This window comes from Lolium perenne, chromosome 4, assembly GCF_019359855.2.
Source record: "Lolium perenne isolate Kyuss_39 chromosome 4, Kyuss_2.0, whole genome shotgun sequence".
In the NCBI taxonomy this organism is placed as follows: Eukaryota; Viridiplantae; Streptophyta; class Magnoliopsida; order Poales; family Poaceae; genus Lolium; species Lolium perenne.
The window spans coordinates 237,490,847-237,511,389 of NC_067247.2; the positions used below are offsets into that span (position 1 = coordinate 237,490,847).

General features: G+C 46.4%; 2 protein-coding genes across 2 annotated transcripts; one reads left to right on the top strand and one right to left on the bottom strand.

The window, feature by feature from the left end:
- The first annotated feature begins 707 nt into the window (after positions 1–707).
- Positions 708–2,018, top strand: LOC127332544 (uncharacterized). Its single transcript, XM_051358854.2, has 2 exons — positions 708–973; positions 1,563–2,018. Exons 1-2 carry the CDS (start codon positions 715–717, stop codon positions 1,640–1,642), a joined length of 339 nt encoding a protein of 112 aa, XP_051214814.2. The 5' UTR covers positions 708–714; the 3' UTR covers positions 1,643–2,018.
- A 594-nt stretch (positions 2,019–2,612) lies between these two features.
- LOC139838937 (uncharacterized) lies at positions 2,613–8,094 on the bottom strand. Its single transcript, XM_071828950.1, has 7 exons — positions 8,075–8,094; positions 7,958–8,043; positions 7,656–7,871; positions 7,147–7,547; positions 6,822–7,043; positions 6,337–6,730; positions 2,613–3,937 (listed from the first exon to the last, which is right to left on the bottom strand). Exons 1-7 carry the CDS (start codon positions 8,092–8,094, stop codon positions 2,613–2,615), a joined length of 2,664 nt encoding a protein of 887 aa, XP_071685051.1.
- Positions 8,095–20,543: the final 12,449 nt, after the last annotated feature.

Sequence of the window (20,543 nt, forward strand, 5' to 3'; positions counted from 1 at the left end):
ATAGAGCAGAAAACTTAGTGGTTCAAACTGCGTCTCCTTGACTTTGAAATGTAAATACATTTCGTTTATTGATATAGATCGTGTACAAGAGATCTCAAAGAAAAATCTATTAGGAACAATTGGAGTAAATGCAAATGCATTTAGATGTTGAATTTACTGGAATCTGCGTTGTGATGCATAAGGTTACAAAAACCCAAATTTATTAACTATTTTTTCATTGTGTTTTTTACCTGTTCTTGCTGCTAATTTCAAATTACATGTAGAATTGAACTCCTGATGAGCTTCACTGAAAAACCTTGATATACGTTTTCTTAGTTATATGATGAGAATTGAGCCTGTTCCCATGGAAGATTGCACATGAAATGCTTAATGTCCGTTGCCTGGCATTAATGTACTGTAACATATTTTAGATGGCTTCCGATTTGGATAACTTCAGTTTTCTAAACCGACACCATCAATATGTCATATGTAATGTCATTATCTTGCCTGCTTAAATGTTTAATGCAACCTATATTGGCAAAACAGGTACTTTCAGTTATTTGTATTCCGAAAAGTGTACTTTTGAGTTATCTTCATTCATTGGTGGTGCTTTCACATTTTTTTATTTCAAATTTCATATTAAAAGTCAATCATACTCTTTCGTCTTATGTTTATTACTTTGGTAAATTGTCTACATGTATTCACCGTTTGTGTTCCCACTGTAGATACTGCATTATGATGGCCAGACGCAACGTTCCTTATTCTGTTCTTCCCACAGAGGACAAGGATGAAGACAATGTTGATCGTCGGTTCACATACACTCCAAAATCCTTGAGGAGGATCCCCTGGAAGTCAATTGCCATAGCATTGTTCCTCCTCCTCCTAGGAAGCTCTCTTCTGTTCCTTTCATATTTTATATCCACAGGTCACATGGAAGGTGACAGCTCTCAGGTGTATGGTTTACTGTTCCTGGGTATCCTGGCCTTTCTTCCTGGTACGCTAATGTCTATCGCTTCAGTTACCGTAATGAGATTGATATGTGACTATTTCATATTCCAGTATGAGTATTCTTCCTCAAATTATTCCATGAAAATTTAGACATGCTACCTTCAAACGTGTGCCTTCTCATTATGTACACTTCCTATAAAAACAATGGCCACTTGTAAAGAATGGCCACTTCCATCACTTGGAATAAGTTATGTAATATAAGATACATTGTTGATATGTAACCATTACTGGTAGTACACTCTTACATTGAGATTCACTGTTTATGGTGATAGGAAATTGACAGATACCCTTACCGTCAAGGGTTTTGATAGGCAGTTGACAGGTCTACTTATAACGTAAGATGAAGCGTGTCCACATCTCAATTATTATGCTGATAACAGAAGTTTCCTTACTCTTCTGAATCATAACTATTACGTGGAAAAGAAATATTTTCTTGCTCCTTAGCATCTCAATTAACAGATTGTCCGTGGAAAATTATGTCCTTTGGTTTGGTTGCAGAAAAACATTTGTAGAACTGATCTGTTTTCCATAAGAGCCAGCAATTTTGACATGTACATATTTACATTATTCTGCAGGATTTTATGAGACTCGAGTTGCTTATTATTCATGGAGAGAAGCACCAGGGTACACATTTGCATCCATTCCAGATTATTAAGCCTTCGATTTTAACTCATCAACTGGGCCGTAAAGATATTGAACACCAAGGACAAAAACATGAAACTTCATGGAGAACCAGATGAGCACTTAGTGTTAGTACTGTAAACAGTTAACATGTAGATGAATTCACCTTATGATTACTGTGTCACATAATGTCTTGCTTCATCAGGGAAGCAAGACAAGAATAATTTACATTTGCTGCAGATCTAAAGCTACTTTCTTGTCTTTGTTTGTTGCTATTTAGACTTCTGCTTCTTAGCTACCTCATTTATTAGTTTCATGGTTCTGGTATGTTAATCAACACATATATTCTTAAGAGTTTTCTTCTGTTTTCCTTGCTGTAGTTACTATATACTTATCTGCTTTTTCTGTCACTTGCACAAGCATTGTGTAGTTCCTCTCAATGCTGATACGTGAATTGTATGTAAGTATGCTCTCACCATTATTCTTATGCGTTTTAGTCTGTGACAAAAGATGTGATGCATTCTTTGGTTTCAAATGACCATACTGCTAGTCCGGTACAACAGAATTTCCTTGTAAGATTGATATGCATACATATTCTGCTAAAAGAATAACCAGTTCATCCTTAATCCTGAATATGTGACACTGAACACCAAGGTTGTCTACGGAATCCTAATTGTGAGAATGAGCATGAGACATGCTATCAGTTTTGGTCGTTTTTTGGGGCTCAGGACAACACAAGTTATGGCCCTGTGTTTTTTATGCATCTCAGATATATCTTGACAAATTTGACTCCTGTACATGAGCTAAAACGCACCAATTGTTCATTGTAACTAGCAAACAAGTCAATTCAAGATCACGAGCTAACCAAAGGAATCACAAGCCATGAAGCTGTTCCAGTTATCAACACCCCCCAACAGTCTCCATGCTCAACAGCTCAGTGTTTGTTGTTAGGGAACTGAGGTACTATGTGACATTGTGATTACAAATACATTACGGAGCAGAACTCAGGAACTTAATCTTGTTGGCCTTGCTGGTGCAGCTCCAGTTCTGTTATTGTCTTTGGAGCTGGAATGGGTAACTGTGCTCTTTGTTGATGGATGTGTTCTTGTTGATTTTGGCGATAGAGGGGACAAACTTCTGGCACTGGCTCTGGATGGTTCTGGATGGTTCTGGATCACTCTAGATGTTTTTGGCGATGGGGAGTGTCCATCGCTCGCTCTAGGGGTTGATAGAGATTTGGATAACTCGCTGAGTGATGCACGGCGAGGCAACCTGACTGGAGCTGATGTTCCCTGCTGCATATCTGGCCGAGCAACTGGCACTGCTCTGTGGGCTTTGGAACCAGCCAGTGGCGATCTTCCTGGAGAAGAAGGCGGTGATATGCCATGTTTATTTGCTCGGGGTGACGACGAAGAAGCAGCTATGTGAAATCCGGAGCTAGGACGAGATGTGTTGACACCAGGGAGTGAAGTCATAGTCCTGATCTTTCCTGAGGAAGCAATAGTTGCCGTTTCTGAGATTACTGGCAACGACAGGGATTTCTTCATAACGGCTGTTCGACGAGGAGTGTCTACGACTGATGATACTGTTGCCTCTTGTTTTTGTGTTTTCCCAGTCATAGGGTTCTCAGAGGGACGAGTAACTGGTTTCTTATTTTTATCCAATGGACTATGGCTGCCTTTGCTGTCTTGTTGATTTAGCTCTCGGCCTAGAGGACTCGGTGCAAAAGATGGAGTTGTGTGCCGGGTGAAAACTATTTGTTTTACCTCTGACCTTGTGGCAGTGCCATTTGCAAAATTCTTTTGAGCCGTTGGATCTCCCCTTGCTTGTTGTTGAGAACTATGCTTCAAGTGTTCCTTAGAAAGGTTAGATGTTCGTCTTGCTTGAGCTGCCCCTTGCTTCAACCTGTTAGCAATGTCATATTCTTTGGGAGGAGATGAAGTTGTCTTTGCTTGAGGCGTACTGCCCCTGGAGCTAGAAGTAGCAACAAGTGCCCCCTGTTGTGAGGCTACTCTATTTGATATTGCAGGATTCTTATCATCTGATCCGGTATCTTTCCTGATTTTCTTTCTAATGATGGGAACTGGTGAGATAATGGCAGCTTGTTTCTGTCTAGTTTTTCTCATAGGCTGGTGGTTTAGGTCTCCATATGCTGCCTCATTGCTTTGGCTGACTTCATTGCCGCCTTCTTGCATTGGAATCTGTCCTTCAGGGACTGCTCCATGTGCACTTGTGTTAATTTGAGAACTAATTGGCATCTCTTCATCCATATTACCTGTGGGGACAATTGGCGGAATAGAACTGCTGCTTCCAACTTCCAGTAGATCAGCTTGTTTCTGCCTAGTTTTTCTCAAAGGCTGGGGGTTAAGGGCTCCATATGCTGCTTCCTTACTTTGGCTGACTTCATTGACACTACTTGTACTACCGCCATCTTGCATGGGAATTAGTCCTTCTGGGATTGCTCCTTCTTGCGCACTTTTGTTATTTTGGCAACTAGTTGACATCTCTTGATCCATACTTCTTGTGGGAACAATTGGTGGAATAGAACTGCTTTTTGAGGGAAAGGCAGCACGGCTGCTTTCATTACGTAAAGATAGGGGCCATACAATGGAAGTAGAACTTCCAAGAGTACAGGAAAAAGAAAAGGGAAAAACTAGCTATGAAAAAGGAGAGAAAAGAAAGAAAGGTGTGGGCTTTGCACAAACACACCGAGATACAACCGAGAGGACCCTAATCTGGTTCCAGCGGTCTGTGTAGCAGTCCCTGGACAGAGCGTCTACCAGCTTGAACCCATTCAGCGCCCTCGGCGATGATCTTATGAAAAACAGCCTCCGCCGTGGTTTGTCGTTGTCTGAAGATACGATCATTGCGCTCGATCCAAACATTCCACCAGACCAGCGGGACGGTGGCTCTCCAAAGTTTGGACTTCGTCTTGTCGAGGCGCTGCCCTGAGGAACATAACCAGTCGCTCGGGTGGGCGTCAGATGGAGGGCGAAAGCTTAGGGGCAGCGTCGCTGCCCCAAGGACTCTGGTCCAGATATCTTGAGCGAAGGGGCAGGTCATCAGAAGATGGGAAGCAGTTTCAGGGCTGGAACGGCAGAGCGGACAGAGGGGATCATGAGGGCAACCACGCCTAGCCAGAACGTCTGCCGTGAGGCACTTCCCCTGCACCGCGAGCCAGGTGAAGAATTTGCACTTTGGAGGCACATCTGCCCTCCAGATGATCGACGGAAAAGCAGGTCTGATGGTGCCGATGTATTGCATGGCGTAAGCCGAGCTCGCCGAATATGCGCCATCTGCGGTCCACCGCCAGGTTAGAGTATCAGGCGTCCCCGGCGTGAGTCTAACAGGTCTCAGCATGGCCCATAACTCTGTGAATTGTCGGACCGCGGCCGATGGGAGGGGGGCCTTGAAGTGCCTGATCCACTTATCGTTCTCCAGCGCGCGCTTGATGGAGATGCGGCGGAGCGTGCAGTGAAGGTACAGGTCCGGAAACAAAGTGCACAGTTTGCCTTCTTGCCGCCAGCCATCCGTCCAGAACTGTGTTTTCTCACCGTCGCCAATGTGGATGATGACAGATGCATCAAAGATGGCCCTGACCTTGTTATCGATTGGGAGCGACAGCCCGACCCATGGTTTATCTGGGCACATCCAAGTTTGCCAGAGCCACCGGCAACGCAATGCGATACTCCGGGCTGCGAGGTCTGGTATGCCTAACCCACCGTACATCTTGGGTTTGCAGACCTGCTTCCAACCGACCAGGCACTTCGCCCCCGGCGCTGACTCCTTGTTTGCCCAAAGGAAACCTCTGGCCGCTTTGTCGATCCTCTTGATGAACCAAGCCGGAGGGTGCACCGCAAGAATCTGGAAGATTGGCATGGCATACACAACCGAGAGCAACAGCGTGAGTCTGCCCGCCGCGGAGCTGATCGTGTTCCAGGAGGCCATCTTGTTCAGGATCTTGTCGATGGCCGGCTGCAGTTGAGCTCTCGTCAGGCGTGTTACCGACAGAGGCAGCCCGAGATAGGTGCATGGCAGTTCGGCGATCTGGCAATTGGATTCCAACACAAGGGGCTGCAGGGGTGTGTCTTGGCAGCGGATCGGGGAGATGGTGCTCTTGGCGAATTTTGTTCTCAGGCCACTTGCCTCCCCAAAAGCATCAAGGATACGGCGTGTCGCAGTGACTTCGTCATGGCAGGGGTTTATGAACATAATCACATCATCGGCATACAGGGAGGCTCGAAAGCGGGGTAGTTGCGATCCGATCGGCTTGAGGGCTCCCACTGTATCGGCAGCAGTTAAAAGCGCAGGCAGCACGTCCATGACGAGGACAAACAACAGCGGAGAAAGCGGATCTCCCTGTCGCAAACCACGTCGGTGCCAGATCCTGTCGGAGAGCTCGCCATTGATGAGGATGCGCGTGGAGGCCGTGGCTAGGATGGCTGAAATCCAGTTCCTCCACTTTTGTCCAAACCCCCTGGCCTCCAAAACCTCGAGGAGGAAGTCCCAAGAGACGGAGTCGAAAGCCTTCTCGATGTCGAGCTTAAGCAGCAGGGCTGGAATTTTCCTTACAAAATATGATCTGGCCAGACCCTGGACATAGTTGAAGTTGTCGTGTATGACCCTGCCCTTGATGAAAGCACTCTGCGCTGGATTGACTAATGTTTCCATCTTCGGTTGCACTCTGCGCTGGAATAGAACTGCTGCTTCCAACTTCCAGTAGATAACTTGTTTTCCCTAATCTAGGATCTTTGCTTTGTCTAGTAACATTCGCTCCATGGATCAGCCCAGCCTCATCATCAGTGCTAATACCTCCTTTCTCTTCGGAACTATTACTTGCGCTATCTGATGCCCCGATATCATCATCATCTTCTCTCTCTTCTGAACTACCGCTTGCACTGTCTGAAGCTCCGGTTTCACTCCCCTCTGTGTGGAGATCTGCCTCTTGACTGTAACCTTGTCGTGAAGTTTCGCCATGCCATTCATGATCCTTTAGATCAAAATCCGAGTCGATCAAGATCTCGTCAAAGTCATAGAACTCGTCTTCATTTCCAAGTGATGAAAGTTCACACTCGTCATGGCTCTCATCAATGTCTGATAGTTCCACCTCTGAGAAGAACACCTAGTACAAGGAATCAAGATATTCATCAGACGGGACACGAATAAACAGTATCGATTCAAGGGAGCAGCAAGGGTTGAGAGAATATATATACCTCAATCTTAAAGTCCTGTTGAAACTTCTCCTTGCTGCCATTCCATGGCAGATCAATGTCGTCCAGAGTGAAAATCATCATGTTAGACCGTAGAAAACAAGTGTTGAACATGACCCTGAACATTATATCCTCATGGTTTTCATCAGCAACATGGATGCACTCGATGACCACATCACCTTGTATGTCACAGCCAATGTCAGCCTTGATCACTGTGCTATCTGCCTGTAATTGAGACAGGAAGGATTATATCATGACATTCATATTCCTGAGACGAAGTAGAAGATTATATCAAGCCATCATTTCTGAGACCATTGTTAGACATCACCTGCTTATAGTGCTTGAATTGGTGCTTGATCCTTGGTGTGCTAAACAGAACCTTGGGCGACGCATCGGTGTGCGGCTGACGCGGCTCGCCGTGGACACGAACAACCGGCCTACAGCCACCGCCGCCGTCAAAATCCGGAACAGCTCTGAAGATCAGGCAGTCCAGGACGAAGCGCTCCTGCTTGGCGATGCCAATCAGGGAGCCCTTGTCCCTGAGCCTTGCCACATACTGCAGATACCTCAGATGAGACGGCCGCGGATCCAGCGGCGAGCCGGCACTGAGCATCTCCACCGGTGCTCTCCCGTACACCGCATCCAGAGTCCTCTGCTCCGGCGCGGCCTCCTCGATATACACCAGTAGGCTAGCCATGGTGAAGGCGAGGACAGGCCACGCCGCGCCGTTGCGGCCATCGCAGTGCATGAGCAGGATATTGCGCTGGTGTCCGGACACGAGCCAGTCCACGCACGAGCCGAGGAACGTGCGTATCATCGGGAGGGAGAGCAGCGGGCAGCCGGCGTACCGGGACGGGTAGTCGGTGACGACGGCGGTGGTGCCCTGCCGGAGGAGGGAGTGGACGGCATCGGTTCCGGTCGGTGCCGCGGCGAAGTTGATGACCATGAGCGAGGCGTACGGGTTGGAGCCCTTGAGCTGGATGATGGTGCTGGTCAGGTAATCTTTGTGCGTGTCCTCGTCAAGTGCTTCGGTCGACATGCAAGAGTTGAACACTGCAAAGAGAGGGGGAAAACAAGAGGCATATGAGCCGAGGGACACTAGATTTTGCTTGTGTTCTCCGTTCGACGAGGGTGCGTACCGAAGACCCGCTCAGAGACAGGCGACAGTCCATCCATGGCCTTCCGAGCGAAGAGCTTCCTCATCAGCGCCATGGTGGCTGAATGTACCTGCAAAGGGGAAAATGAAGAAGAGAAGAGAAGGGAGATGAGTTGACATGGAAAGGGGCAACTGAGATCCCTGTGGTTAATTGGTTATCGATCGGAAGGGGGAGGAAAGCTACGTGCGAGGATGGAAGACGCTGAGACGAGTTCATGCTGCGCAGCGCGGGGCGGGCGCTCTGAGCTGTTTCTTCTCCGCATGTGTGATGTTTTTATTGATCACCAAATAGTGTCCACGTGTGTAAGAGCATCTCCACTCGTCTCCCCGACGACGCCCCCGAGGGACGTTTTTTTCCATCTGGACGGCGAAATTCGGTCCAGTCGCGCCCCCGGTTCCTCGTTTTCGTCCGGATTTGGCCTTTCATCCATCCGGCGAGCCCACGCCATCCCCAGTCCCCTGGGTCGCGCTCGGGGACTCCGGACGAAAGAATCTGGCGCGAAACGTCGTGTGGACCCTCCTAGTCGGCGACAGGAAAACCAAATCCTGTCGATTTTCCCTCCAATTTGCTTGCATATCCCCATTCTCTCCCGCCGAATTTGTCCATTCTCCTCCTCGTCTTCCAGTTCCAGTTCCCGGCCTCGTCTTCTCGTCCACCACCGCTCTCCTCCTCGTCTTCTCATCCACCACAATGCCACCGAAGGCGACGGCGAGGAAGCCGCGGGCGAAGAAGGAGCGGCCGCCGGGTATGACGAACGCAGAGTGGGCGGCGGACGAGATCTGGCGCAAAGTCGAAACAAGCGGCAGGGCGGAGAGGGTGAAAAAAGCCGCCGCCAAGAGGGCGGAGGCGGCCCAGGACGAACAAGCGAGGAAGATCAGCATGGCCATGAGCATGGGCCATGTTCACGGCGGCGGCAGCGGCGCCATGTTCCCCGGCCAATGGCCGACGCAAGGTACCAGCAGTTTCCCGTCGTCTTTCTCCCCTTCGATGTACTCGCCGTCGCCGCCTACCATGTTCCAAGAGGGCGCCTACGTCCAACCGTCTAGGTTCACGCCGTCGCCGCCCGAGCTCGACGTCGGCAGCGGTGGCCAGTTCGAGGGCACCTCGCCGGCCCTGCGACGAGGGCCGCTCCCGTTCGGTGCGATGGCGGCGCCGAACGACGAGGAGATCCACGAGATGATCACCTCCGGCTCCATGGCCGCCGCTGCGAGCCCGGGGTTCTTCATGGCCGCCGCCGCTGCGAGCCCGGGGTTCTTCACGCAAGAGGAGGCGAGGGCGACGGCAGCTGTCGCGGCGCGCAACGAGTATGGGGAGGATGTGGCCAACGGAAGCCAAGCCGTCGAAGAAGAAGACGAAGAAGAAGAGCAGCCAACTCAAGCCGCCGCCAACCTGTCGAAGGGGAAGAAGAAGAGGAAGAAGGACTCCCCGCCTGCCGAACCGCGTATCAAATGGACGCCGAAGGAAGAGGAGTGCCTCGCCGAAGCTTGGATGACCGTGTCCATGAACGGCATAACCGGGGCCAATCAGTCGTTCGACACATATTGGCTTCGAGTGAAGCAGACGTTCGACGAACGCAAACTCGTCGATCCCTACTTCAGCAAGACGAACATGAACATGAACCGGGGAGACAAGGCAATGGCCACCCATTGGGGGATCATGCAGACGGCGTGCAGCAAATGGCACGGCATACAGGAGGAGGTCAAAGAACGGCCGATAAGCGGCCACGACTTGGAGCAAAAGGTATGCTCCGTCGGCCCTGCATCACCGAGGTTAGCTGTGCACCGTGTACATCGTCGTGAGCTAACCCGTATCGCCGTACTCTTTTTCCCCAGCTGCGCCGTGCTTTGGACATGTACATGGATGACACTGGCATGCAGTTCAAGTTCCTGAACGTCTACGCCCGCATCGAGAACTGCGAGAAGTGGGCGGAAACCCGCAAGACCCTCTCGAAGAGCAAGACCGAGCAGTACAACCCCGACGCTCCGGCGGCTGGCTCGTCTGATGGGCGCCCGGAACTCGGCCAGAAGAAGCTCAAAGAGCTCAAAAAGACGGGCAATCCCGCCGACAGGATGCAGGCGTCGATCGACAAGTGCTGGGCCGACTTGAGGACGCACGCCGACGGGAGGAACGACAAGTTCGACGGCAGGTGGCGGGAGATGCTCGCCAACCAAGGCGTCCGGATCGCCCTGCTGAAGACAACGGCGGCGGCGAAGAAGCGGAACACAGACTTGGCGTTCCTGATGGGAGGCGGCAACATGGACCTGATGGACGAGGAGACGAGGAATTGGTACCAGGGCCACCGTAGCGACATCCTCCGAGCCACTCCGGCCAGTTCTTCGTCGTCTCCGCCGGCTCCTACCTCGTCTTCCTCACCGTCTACCTCGTCGACTGCCGCTGCTTCGACGTCGACTGCCGCTGCTTCGTTGTCGACTGCCGCAGTCGCTTCGACCACGGCGTGTGAGGAAACTGGTCCGTCGAACACCGCCGTGCCGGCCGGGACTGCCGATGAGCCTGTTTCCGTGTAATTTCCCTCCTATCGCCGATCTGTGGCTGATCCTTTTGCTCCTTTTGCCGATCAACTGGCCGTACTTGTAGCGCGGGACGACGGTTTGTTTGAATTTAAACTATGTCCGCCGAACTCCGGGTGGACGACTGGAAATACGGTACTCCCCATGACTTTATTTCGTCCAATCCGGCGGTTGTTTCGTCCGGATTTTGTCGTGGGCAGGCCAAACGAGTGGAGATGCTCTAATGTGAGTGGACAATCACAATAACTAGTCGTTTCTGCGGTTATCCACGATTTTGGCCTTAGTTTGTCCAAAACGACAAAAACAACCCTTTATCCAACTATTTCAAAAAAATAAATATTGGGTGAACTATTTCAAAAAGTAGAGCCTGCCTATGGGGCGCTACCCTCAACCTGGTAGTGCCGAGCTATTGGGCGCTATGGAACTACAGGCGCGACAAATCCGGACCCAACAATTAATATGGTAGCGTCATTGTCCGGGCCGCTACCCTATACACTATGCTCGCTGAGATTCTGGAGAATATATTAGGCTTAGATTGGTGAAATTTTCTAAGTCAAAGATCTTTTTAAATTCGGAGTGGGGTGGCAAGGCAATCGGAACAATCTCACACATCACGGCAAGAGCCCGGCAAGGTTGTTCGAGGACCGGAAGGGCTGTGATGAGAAGACTCTCTTTGTAACCCTCTGGTATCACTGGAATCCAACCCCCTTCTTTGTTGGGACCCCTCTCCTTTTATACACGTGGAGAGATCTTGATAACCCACATGCGTAGGAGATCAATTGTAGTACCTTCCGAATAAAAAAGATTATAGAACCCATGAGAAGCTGAAGGTATTGGCTAGTAAATTCAACAAATTAACAATAAAAGATGCGGGAAAGTAAAAACACGTTGAGTAACATGCTAGTAAAGTAAATCAATGCTATTTTCAGAGAAAGCTCAATCCTCTCTTCAACAAGAGGAGAAGTTTGGTTATGTTTTTATATGAGACAAGTGTTCCCAAGGATGACATAGACTTCATACCATAAGGATTTATAGTCCAGTATCTTAAATACTTTGGCATGTTTTATTCTAATTAGATGGAGCCTAAAATAGGTGCATCCACAAGCGTAAGAAAACACACCCCTAATGATTAGTCTATAAGCCATTTACATGTGTCAACTAGGTATTTATTAAGACATAAATGTTCAACCATTGCCTTAAGTTCTTAAGTCTTCTATCATCTCCTGCTATCCATACTATATTTCATTACATTACGGTGCATCCATATGGACCCATATAGGTGAAGTAACACACAGTCGATGTTTGCATGTTGCCATCATAGAACCACATAAAAGTATAAAACTTGAGAAAACACTCATGACATACTATATATAAATCATAGCCAATCCATCGTATGCTCTCGGGAACATGGGGAACTAGTCACAACGGTGAAACATGGTGATAATCAGTGGCAAATGGTATACAACCAATCTGAAAGTATAATTTCACCACCAAATAACAACAAGTTACCATGCACAATTATGCACACATCACTAGAAACTTATTCGGGGTTTCGATCTATCACAAACTATGAGGGGAATGAAGTGGAACTTCGAGATGGAGTTGGTGCTGATGTTGGGGATGGTGGAGATGCTGATGGGGAGACTCTCCCCTACGCTATAGAGGAGTTGGTGATGACGATGGCATCGATTCCCCCACGGTAGAGGTCTCGAAGCAGCACGAAGACTCTTGCCTCTCCTGCCGCCTCTGTAAATCTTGGGAAAATTATGGTGTAGGTTTTTCCGCAATGTGGAGCTGCTGGTAAAAAGACGAAGGGGACATGGCGCACGAGGACCAAGTAAGCCCCCACGACGCGGCATGGGTATCGATCCGCGCCATGGGGCCCACTTTGGGCCTCTCGTGGTCTTCCTGTTGAGTTCTTGTGCCCATGGTATTTGTTCCTATGAAAAGATTTCATGGTATTTTTCCTTGATTTATTTGAGTCCGTGAAGGTCCCTGAAACATAAAAATATGAAAAAAGAGGTTTTACATCCGAGGAATTAAATACCAAAAGGACGGACTTTGTAAAAAAACTCCCGTAAATTATCTAAATAGTTGGAAATAGTGCAATATCAATGCAAATAGCAATAAAAACTATCCCTATATGATGCATATATGATGGTAAAAATGCATGAATTAGCAGGCCCTTGACATAGAGATGAAAAACATCACACCCCTCGATCCCTAGGACGTACGACCATGAGAAGAAGGTGTGTTTGCACACATCAACCTCTAGAAGCGGTACCGGGCCAGGATATTCGAACCACCGCTGGATCACAGAAGCCACTCCACACGATGCCTCCTCGAGCCCTTCACTACGCATTCACCATTGCAGGAATAAAAAACAGCGGTGCAAAAAAACATGAGAGAAACATACACACCACGGCTAAGATCAGCACGGCCACCGTACCAGCCACACACCGGCGGCAACCGCATGCCAATGCAGCAACGGAAGAAACACACCCACGCAAAATCATCAACTCGCGCCTTCCAGATCTTCCATTGGCTGCAACGAGTCGAGGAACCAAACCGATAACCGGTTAACACATAAAGATCAAGCCCAAAAAATGACTGAAACGCAGGCTCGCTGTAGATCACGGCCGCCCGTGCATAAACAACACCTTTAAAGCAACCAAGAGATCACAAAAACAAAAATGCCTAGCATAAACATACCTCCTATAGAGATATCACCGCAAATAAACAAGAGAGAACCACATGTTCCGCAGGAAACGAACACCAACGCAGACCAAGCTTGCACGAACAAGAGACATGCATGAAAATATAACCGGCCGAACGCATCACCATGGTGAAGAGCGGCGGGGTTAGCAACGGCGAGCAACACATGTTGAAGCAACAACGGTGGAACCACACCCATGCAAAATGCATACATGTTCTTTGTACTCCCTTCGATTCAAATTAATTATCCACTTTGTCTAGATACGAATGTACCTAGATGTGTTTGTTAACGAGATACATCCATATCTAGATAAAATGGAGCCTATTATTGAACCGGAGGGAGTAGTTTATTGTGTTAAAATCCTTAATATTTAGGAACTTCATTATTGGTACCAACCTACTAATAGTTCTAAAAGTGCCAACTTTTTGTATTACACTTTGTTGTGTAGAAATTGCACAAATTTGAAAGGAGATCCCTCATTATGGTGAAATTCAGAGTTTTTCAAAATCTGTCAGAACAATTTTTAAAGATCGCCCTCTCCTTGAAGATGACGTCAAATGAAAAAAAAAACTACAAATTAGTTGCAAATTTCATGGGCTTCGTTATAGACATAACCGAGTTCGAATGCGACTAATGGTCCAAGATTACGGAGGAATCTGAAAGTTTGTGACGGGATTGATCATAACTCTTTGCATACTTGATGGATTCAACCCATGGTCAGTTTTTTGGACTACTTGGGACATAAGGAAGGCCTAGAAACATTTTAGAGGTTCCCAAGAGCCCATGGATCGAAGGGGCATCAATGGCATGGCCTAGATTGCATCTCCACCTCTACCTATTGAAGGGAAACCTTATATTTTGGAACACCAAGCCAAATCCACAAAAATTCCTCTCTTGGTAGACTCCAAGGAGAGGGATGTAGTGACCCTGCATACCACTGCATGTTGTAGTATGTTGGCCGTGGATATAACATGTGCGAAGTACCAATCCGCAAATATCACATCCCTCGGAGTGGTACAACATAAACATAGCTCGTCCAAACTTGCTCACTTAATATTATTACAAGCCATAAATGTACATCATAATGGAGCTCCTCTTGGGTCCGCACAGGATAACTCGGGAGTTCCAGTCGAACTCTACAAAGTCTATGAACTATAGGTAGGACTAGACTTAGAACCATCACTACTCGAGTAGCTTATTCTATATTATTCGGTGATGCTCGACTACCACTACAGTACCCTATTAGTTTATGCCCCCTCCACTGTCTCGTCGGCTCCAAACTCTATCAAGTAGTCCACTCCTTCGACGCCTCCCTAGAGATCTGGCTCCTCGTAGTAGACGTCCTCCGCGTAATCTGCCTCCTCGGGATTCCCCTCAGTGTTGTTCTGGCAATCTAAGTATGGGATTTAAAGAGGGATGAGTACGAGCGCACTCAACGAGTTCATTATAGGAAAGAGGTGTTTTATGCACTAGCTACGTCCATGAACCAGAAAGTCCAAGGCAATGCAGATTTTTATAAACATTTCTTCAAAAAGTTGCTTTTATTCTGAAGAGCTATGTCCGCCAGCCTTCACCGGTTGCTACAACTTCATCGCGTTCCTTTCCAGCAGCGTTCGCAGTTCCAAACTTGGAACAGAGATAGCCGAGTCTAGTTCTAGTCCACACTTCCTTGGTGTGAGGCCAGGTATAAGTCATAGTCAATCACTGGGCCTTCCTGCAACCCTGCATACCCACCCTTTTGTAAGTATATCATGTCCTTTATCTATAGGTAGACCAACCCAGGCAATATGTCCTCCCCTATACCATAATGGTAGACCGTTCTGGACATTTTCCATGCCCTGCCATTTACACTATAGATAGACCGACCCAGACAACCCTTACAATTCCTCATAGGTACAACCCGCAGTAGAAGCAATGGGTGGATTCCCCGGGGCTTCCTCCCTTCCTACGCATGTACATGCTTGCCACCTGCAGTTGTACCCATTGGTACGCGAGAGGGAAAATAACAGTTGATTACTCCGTCCCACTTTAGATCTTATGGTAAACACGGGTATTACGGCGCAATAACCACTAAACGACATTTGATGTTATTCCTATGTGAATATAAACCTATTGCAATGGAACCTCCACCAGATTCATACCATGGTTTCATTTCCAACCACATAGTCATATTCATAGTTATGAAAATAATGCTTTTCTTTTGATGCAAGAGTGATAAGTATAATACTTTGCAAGTAATTTGATAAAAATACTCAATTGACATGAACAAGCGATGAACTTGCCTGAATACTGCAAGGTATTGCAGTTGGATGGTGTGGACTGACTCTTGTCCTCGGTTTCTGAAAGATAGCATCATTGTCTGATAAGGGCAATGGTTAAATATCCAATTGATGCATGCTTTTGGTGTTTTTAAGTTGTCCCCTCCCCCAGCTGGTGTTTTTAATTTAATTCTCAGAGTTTTGGAATAAGAAATATTTAATTTTTCCTCCTTAAGAGTAGAAATATAGTCTTGGAGTGTTTCCAAGAAGTGTTAAGTCCAATAATATTTACGGACTTGGTTATTTATTAAAAACATGATGTCTACTTTATTTTCTTTTATTATTATTTTATTCTTTGGATAATTAATTATCAATTTTCACTTTGGTTCATATATTCAAACAAGTATTTGTTTACAATAGAGAATAATTTTTAAAGTGGTTTTCATATTTTATTATATTTTTTTAGAGTTATCTATGATTTTTGGATTTAGTGCAAATTTTCAGTTAAAAAGGGTTGTGAAATTACCCTTTTGCCCATGGGCCCACCAGTCAGGCTGACCCACTGGGTTAGGCTGGACCAGCCCACCTGGTCTGGCCCAACCGGCCTCATTCGCCCCTTTCTCTCCCGCACGAGTTGAAACACTAACCCTAACTCTCTCATAGGACTCCTGCGTCACCTCCGCCGTCGCCGGTCGATTCCGGCCAACTCCGGCCGCCTCGGCCCTCGCCATGGGGCGCAATAGATGCGTCTCACGATGGTGCATCGTTATGTCTGCGTTGATCTAGAAGAAACGGCATCTCCCACTCGTCCTTGACCCCAGCTGCATCAAGGCTTACGGCCTCCTCCGGTGATGCGCGTCGGCAGGCGCCCAGGCCGTCCTGGTGCTGCTTGGTGGCGTGCTGACGGTGTGCTGGGTGCTGTGGCGCTCGGCGTGGCCTTGCCTGGCCGCGGCTTGGCGCTGCCGTGGCCTGGTATGTGCCACCGTGGCCAACATGGATGCGTCTGCAAGCTCCTGCTCCCAAGTACATGCTTCCCCTCTCTCTCCCTTACTCCTCCTCGTCTTCTTCCTCTGGATGCACTGACATCCATCTCCTTGGTGTACTGGACTTGCCAGTACACCAGCACCTGCTCCATTGCTGCTGTGTTGTGCTCATGGCTAGTCCATGCCATGGCTAGGGCTGCTGTTGTTGTGCTGTTAGCCCTGCCCTGCTACTGCTATGGTTGTTGTTGTTGTTGCTATGCTCATACCTATACTATGTTATTCTAGCTGCTGCTACTGTGATTATGCTCATGGCCATGCCATGCTACTGTTGTTGCTATTGTGCTAATGGCCATGCTATTCTGGATGCTGCTATGCTACTGTCCACTCCTGTTTATCTCTATGTGATGACCCTGGCTAATTGTTGTGAGCAATTCTTGCTTGTGCAAGTGCTAGTGGTGCTTGTTGATCACATGCTATGCCTTGTTGTGCCATCCTTGTGTTGCCTATTGTAGTAGTGCATCAATTCTTCTTTGATGTGCTTCTGGATACAATTATAAAAGGTGATATATATGTTGTATTATCTTCTGTAGTTACTTGCAGTTGATACTGCTTGTAGTTGTGGCCTTGGATGATCATGTGATTATCATGTGCTCACTGTATTCTTATACACTTGTTTATATGATGCTTTTGCTTATATTTGAAGCTTCTCACCAAGTGCTGGTGGTTGTTGTTGCTTGTAAAACCAATACTATTGGGCTGGTGCTCTATCTGATACATATTGTATCATCTGTGTAGGTTGTTGTTGATGCTTTTGCTTGTCAGTGAAGCTTTGCTTCCTAATTTCTGACAAAAGGAATGAACTGCTGATGCAGTGATGATTTCCTATTTATTTTTACAAGTTCGGATGGAAACCAACTATAGTTGTCACCTTCACTTTCTATTGAACTCTCTCGAGTGATGATATATATGTTTGGCTTGCTTGTGTGTATTGATAGGTAGTTGTTGTGACCCTAGCAGTGGATTACTTGCTAGATATGGTTTCTCCTACCACTTGTATGCTTTCTGTGTAATGATACTGGTGATCAACCATTTGATTTCAGTACCACTTGATGTTGAAAACCATATAGACACATAGATGCCTTTTTTCTGATGGTTTTTTCTAGGCTTGTGCTGCTAGGTGATTCTGGTTAGGATTTGCAGCTGATTAAGTCCAAATTGGATCCTCTTGGTTGTGCTACTGTGGTGATTCACTTGGGCATACCCAGGGTTCTCTATGGCTTGTGTCTCTGGCGTCTCCCTTATTGCCAGCATCACATGGTCTAGGACCAAGTGATGATGAACTAGGGTAGCCTTACCCTATGGTTTGGTGTGTTGGTGCATGTTGTGCAAGTATGAACAAAACCATTTTCTTGCTCATGGATTTGTGGTATACCTCACTCCAACTCCTAGACAATTTCTGATGTAGAGGTTTTGCTTCTGATGTGGTTCTGCTGGTGATGTGCTTGTGATTTTGCCCTTCTCCTCCTTTAGCTGTTCTTGAAAGTTCTCCTAGCTACCCATGTTTCTGGTTTGTGGCTAAGTGGTGTTCTTGAGGATGAACAGCTATGCTGTTTGGATGATATTGTCGATGTGTTGATCCAGTTTCCTGGAACACTTCATTTATATGGTTGTGCCCTGCTCTCCTTGGTCGACAACAAGGGCTTGGATGTGTTGACTAGCCTATTTGGTTGTGTTTGTGTTGGGCATGCACTGATCCTTATGAGTTGTGTGCTTGCTTGGGGTTGGAACTTGTTCCCTGGCTTGGATCAGCTCGGTTGTGCTATGCTTATCTTCACTGTTGAATTATTTATAACAGCCAAGTGGCTTTGCCACTTGGTTCAATGTGGTTCTTTTGTGTTTGTTGCTGTGCAGGTTTTGGAAGAGATCAAGATCATCAAGATGTTCTTCATCATCAAGATGATGAACAGTAGCTAGGGTTGTAGTTGTAGATACTTGTAATTTTCCTTTATTCATTTTTTCCTTTTATCTGATTTGTTGTAATTTTTATAAGGAATATTGTAATTGACAATGTAATATGTGTGTTAATTAATAAAGCTCAAGGTTTCTCTATATTGAGCTTTATATTATATATTTGTATTTACCTTTTATTTTTATTTGTATTTACTCAATATTATGATTATATAGTATTTAATTCATTTTGAATTGTTTGAGTTTGAATTTGAATTCAAACTCCTTTCCTTTTCATGTTTGAATTTCAACAAGTTGATGAACAACTCATATTCAACATAAATGCAGAGAGGTCATGTCAAAGTTTGTCGCACTCTTGAAACCCTAAACCCTAAGTGGTGTCGAGAGAGAAACTTGATCCCTCTTTGCTGTATTATGCAATTAAGCGCAGAATTTTCCCAGATTTTATGATGTAATGCACATCCCTTCCTAAATCTACCCCGCAATTGTCTGGAATCCTGGGATGTTACAGGCGAGAAGCTCTTCCATTGATGCACCATCACCAAGGAAGCAGGGGGCCAAGGGGCCTCTACCCCCTAGGGCCACAAGCATGGGGAGCCACCACCGGCGAGCTGCTTCACCGCCGCCTCCTTGGACGCGGGTGTCGTGGCCTTCATCACCTCGCAGTTGCACCTCTTCCTCAAACAACTTTATCAAGCCTCTCATCTTTGTAATTTCTCGGGTTGTGAGTAGTTCCCCATATTCCCGAGGGTATAAGATGGATTTGCTATGATTTCTATATAGTATGCGATGAGTATTTGGTCAAGTTTTTTTTAATTTTCATGTGGTTCTATTACAGTAACATACGAACATAGTGTAATGACAAGGAGTATGGATGGCAGGAGATGATAAAACCTAGCTTGTCCAGATCTTTAGAGTTGCATTAGGGGTTTATATGATCGGGAACCTTAGAACTTAAATAAATGGTTGGACATTTATGTCTTAATGAATCCATGTTTGGCACATGTAATTGGCTTATGGACCAATCATTAGGGGGTGTTTGCTCATGCTTGTGGCTACACCTATTTTAGGCTCCATCCGATGAGAATAAGACTTGACAAATTACCATGATGGAGTAAAAATCTTTATGCCATCAAGTATATGTCGCCCTTGGGAACGCTTCCATCATATAAGAACTCAACCAAGCTTGACCTCTTGCTGAAAGAGTACTGGGCTTTATCTTAAAAGAGCATTTACTTTCTTAAGCTTTAACTTTTAGTTATAAACCTCTCCAAAGCAATCATCCTTGTTTATTTAGTTTGTTTAGTGCATACATAATTAGAATAGTGACGTCTAATTTGAGATAATAAAATACTTAAACCTTTAACCCCTCATGGGATTTATGCTAAGACTTACACATCAAAGATTTCAACGATCCCCTACACTTGTGGGTATCACACGCCCACATAGAAATGGCTGACCGGTTCAAAAAAAGGAGTCTGCCTGCTGCATGAACAATTAAACGAGACACCAAACCACTTATCGACTAATGCAGAAAGATCTTTATAGAGTACGCAAAATAATGAATGGATGCCAGTCTCGCCGCAAATCACGACTACCCATGCATGAACAACAACTCGAAAGCTACTAAGTGAACACGAAAATGAAAAATTCCAGACAGAAACATACCTCGTGCATACACAATGGTGCTAAGAAACAATCAATGTTAAGGAAATCGGTAATCGCTAACTGCTCGATCGGTTTGGGAGTAGTGATTAATCGGAATTCGGACGATTAACTGATTTAATCGGTCGGCTATTAATCGGTGTAACCTACACAAATTAGCATGTAAAAACCATTTTATATAAGAAAAATAATAGTATATGAGCCTCTATATGTCTGGCCCTACTTCTCTAGAGCCTAAAATCTCAGAAAAATATGTATGCTTCTCCTCCGTGACCTAATCTTCAAGGTCACGAGCGAATCAGGATCCACTAGTCGAAGCCGTGTTTCTTCCTTTCACTTCTTATCCTCTCGTCTCTGAAGTTTATCTTCTCTCACCACCTACCTAGGGTACTACCCCTCTTACACCTCAACCACCTAACATATTGAAGGCGCCCTTGAGCTCCTGCACGA

What these genes read in the sequence shown, in the direction of transcription:
- LOC127332544 (XM_051358854.2), top strand. Translation starts at nt 715, where the DNA reads ATGATGGCCAGACGCAACGTTCCTTATTCTGTTCTTCCCACAGAGGAC. An exon ending in TATCCTGGCCTTTCTTCCTG is followed by an intron (nt 974 to 1,562) that starts GTACGCTAATGT and finishes ATTATTCTGCAG; the next exon opens with GATTTTATGAGACTCGAGTT.
- LOC139838937 (XM_071828950.1), bottom strand. Translation starts at nt 8,094, where the DNA reads ATGTCAACTCATCTCCCTTC. An exon ending in ATGTCAACTCATCTCCCTTC is followed by an intron (nt 8,044 to 8,074) that starts TCTTCTCTTCTT and finishes CCCTTTGCAGGT; the next exon opens with ACATTCAGCCACCATGGCGC. An exon ending in TCCTAGATTAGGGAAAACAA is followed by an intron (nt 3,938 to 6,336) that starts GTTATCTACTGG and finishes GGCAGAAACAAG; the next exon opens with CTGATCTACTGGAAGTTGGA.